A 2,749-nucleotide genomic window follows, 5' to 3' on the forward strand; every position below is an offset into this window, starting at 1 on the left:
GCGGGTATCCGTTTTTGGCGAATACATTGTATAGGTGTTCTTCTTCCTCTTTTTGCAGTTCTGTGTGTGTGCATTGCAGCGTGTTGTGGCCCTTTTGAACAGTGTCTTGATGCAACTTCTTTTGTGTGTGTTGGGGTGGTTGCTTTCATAGTTTAGGACTTGGTCTGTGTGTGTGGCTTTCCTGTATGTTCTGTGGGTGTGGCTTTCCAGATGTTACCTGTCTGAGCATTTCATATTATTCGAGACTCCTTACCGTCAATTAATTAGTTGTGAAGAGTAACGACTGTTGGAAAACCATAAGAAATAGGAACAGGACTAGGCCATTCAGCCCCTCCAGCCTGCTCCATCATTCAATAGAATCCAACATACCTCACATCCACTGTCCTACCCTTTCCCTGTAACCCTCAATTCCCCGACTGGTCACGAATCTATCTCAGTCTTAAATATACACAAGTCACCCCCACAGCTCTCTGTGGCAAGGCGTTTGAAAGACTCACAATCTTCTAAGAGAGGAAATTCCTCCTCATCTCAGTCTTAAATTGTAACCATGACGTGGAGGTGCTGGTGTTGGACTGCGGTGGACAAGGTCAGAAGACACAAGACACCAAGGTATAGTCCGACAGGTTTATTTGAAATCACAAGCTTTTGGAGAGCTGCCCCTTCGTCAGGTGACCTGGTCCACTGGCCGTAGTGTCCGTGAACACACAGGATGAACAGCCTTTCACATTAACCCTTTCTCTGCCTTTGTGTTCACAGATCCAACGGCTGTCTCTAATCTCTCTGTGGTGAATAGGACAACAGAGTCACTGACAATAAACTGGACGTTGCCCACTGATACACGGGCCTCCAATTACACGTACAACATCACAGTTACAAATGATGCTAAGTATTTCATTGCATCCTACAGCATTGCACCAGGACAGAATGTGTTCCAAGTGCCAGCTTTGAAACCTGGGCTCAGATATAACCTGACAGTGAAGGCAGTCACTCCGGAGAACACACTGAGTGAACCCAAAATTATAGAAGGCACCACAAGTAAGTTACCATCCATCGGTTAAAGTGACAAGGGAGGTGGAGCAGAGTTCGCTTTAGTACTGATGGTGTGAACAAAGAGAAAGGTGCTTGCTTGAGCATTGCATGTTCTCTAGATGCTCTCAGAGCATCCGACAGCCAGTGAAATCGGCTTGAATGTTGCCAGATGGACAGAGCTTCCCAAAGCTTTACACTTATCAGGGCAAACACGAGAATGCCAAATTTCAAATTACCACAACGATTTACGTGAGAAAGGGCTGGAGATTGTTGAGTGTGAGGAGCCAGGGCATTGCAATCAGAGTTGGTAACACTGAAACATAAGCTCACCAAACTCCGAGCTCATTCACTCTGGCACTGCTGGAATAATTCCCTGGCATTAACAGGTAACAGCTCCCTGACCAGTCAGGCTCACCTTGCCAGCACAGCCTCAGTGATTGCAATGGCAGAATGCCTTGTCTCCATCTGAAATTGGGAAACATTACCACAAAGATTGGGCAATAAGCATTTTACTTTTATTCATTCATGGGATGAGGGTGTTGCTTGCTGGGCCGTTCTTTACTGCACATCCTCTGAGGTAGTTAACAATTGAACACTGTGGATCTGGAGTCACGTGTAGTCCAGACCAGGTAAGGATGGCAGATTTCCTTCCCTAAATGACGTTAATGAACCAGATGAACAACCTGAAACTCTCTTCTGCAAACTGCAACTGATAGTCCATAAATCACAGGTGTTAAACCTGAGGTTGATGCATTTTCATTCCTGAACAAATAAAGCCACACAGACTAAGTTTAGCCAGAGACCAATCCCATTGGTATTGAGTTACAGTACAGGCTTGATGGGTCAAATGGCTCCTTCTGATCCCATCTTCACAGTCGTTACCCTTTCCCTCTGATGGGGGATTTTGAGACTGGGGGGGCATACCATTAAGCTGGGAGGAGAAAGATTTTAAAAAGACATGAGGGGCAAAGTTTTTACACAGAGGGTTGTTCATGGAATGAACTTCCTGAGGAAGTGGTGGATTTGGGCAATGTTTAAAAGACGTTTGGATAAACACATGAATAGGAAAGGTTTGGAGGGATATGGGTCCAGTGCAGGTGGGACTAGTTTTGTTTGGGAACTTGGTCAGCATGGACTGGTTGGACTGAAGGATCTGTTTCCGTGCTGTATGACTCATTGACTCTATGGCATGGAGCCCATAGACTGATGGTTATCTCCAGTTGATTGCTCAGTGAGTGATGGCAGGAGAAATGCACATTTGGAATTTGAGGAGAACTCCCCATCTCTTCTCCAAAGGGAAGCTTTTGATCTATTTCCAGTTGATGCACCAGTTGGACTCCTGGTTTAAAGCCTTATCTGTAAGATGGTGCCTTTGATGATGCCTCGGTTATGGTGCTGAGAAATTGCCTTGGATTCATCTCAGAGATAAGATGCTGTACTGACAAAGCTGTGTCTATGCCTCTGATCGAAATGTGTGTCAGATGTGGGTCCTTTCTTGATGTGTGATGTCTTCATGACAGTTTGTCAGTATACTGGGGCGGCATGGTGGCTCAGTAGTTAACACAGCTGCCTCTACAGCTGGTGTAGGAGGGAGGGCTTCAGGCATTTGGACAATTGGACTGCATTCTGGGGAAGGTGGGACCTGTACAAGCAGGACGGGTTGCACCTGAACCAGAAGGGCACCAATATCCTGGGGGGTAGGTTTGCTAGCACTCTTCGG

The 2,749-nt window shown here is 46.1% G+C and overlaps 1 protein-coding gene across 1 annotated transcript in view; it reads left to right on the forward strand.

The window, feature by feature from the left end:
* The window catches only part of LOC122542007 (receptor-type tyrosine-protein phosphatase H-like), a 100,067-nt gene that overhangs the window by 63,703 nt on the left and 33,615 nt on the right, over positions 1–2,749 (forward strand). Inside the window, exon 7 of the mRNA XM_043679300.1 lies at positions 757–1,035. Within this exon, the coding sequence (XP_043535235.1) occupies positions 757–1,035 (279 nt within the window). The remainder of the gene's footprint in view (positions 1–756; positions 1,036–2,749) is intronic.

Source organism: Chiloscyllium plagiosum, chromosome 39, assembly GCF_004010195.1.
Source record: "Chiloscyllium plagiosum isolate BGI_BamShark_2017 chromosome 39, ASM401019v2, whole genome shotgun sequence".
In the NCBI taxonomy this organism is placed as follows: Eukaryota; Metazoa; Chordata; class Chondrichthyes; order Orectolobiformes; family Hemiscylliidae; genus Chiloscyllium; species Chiloscyllium plagiosum.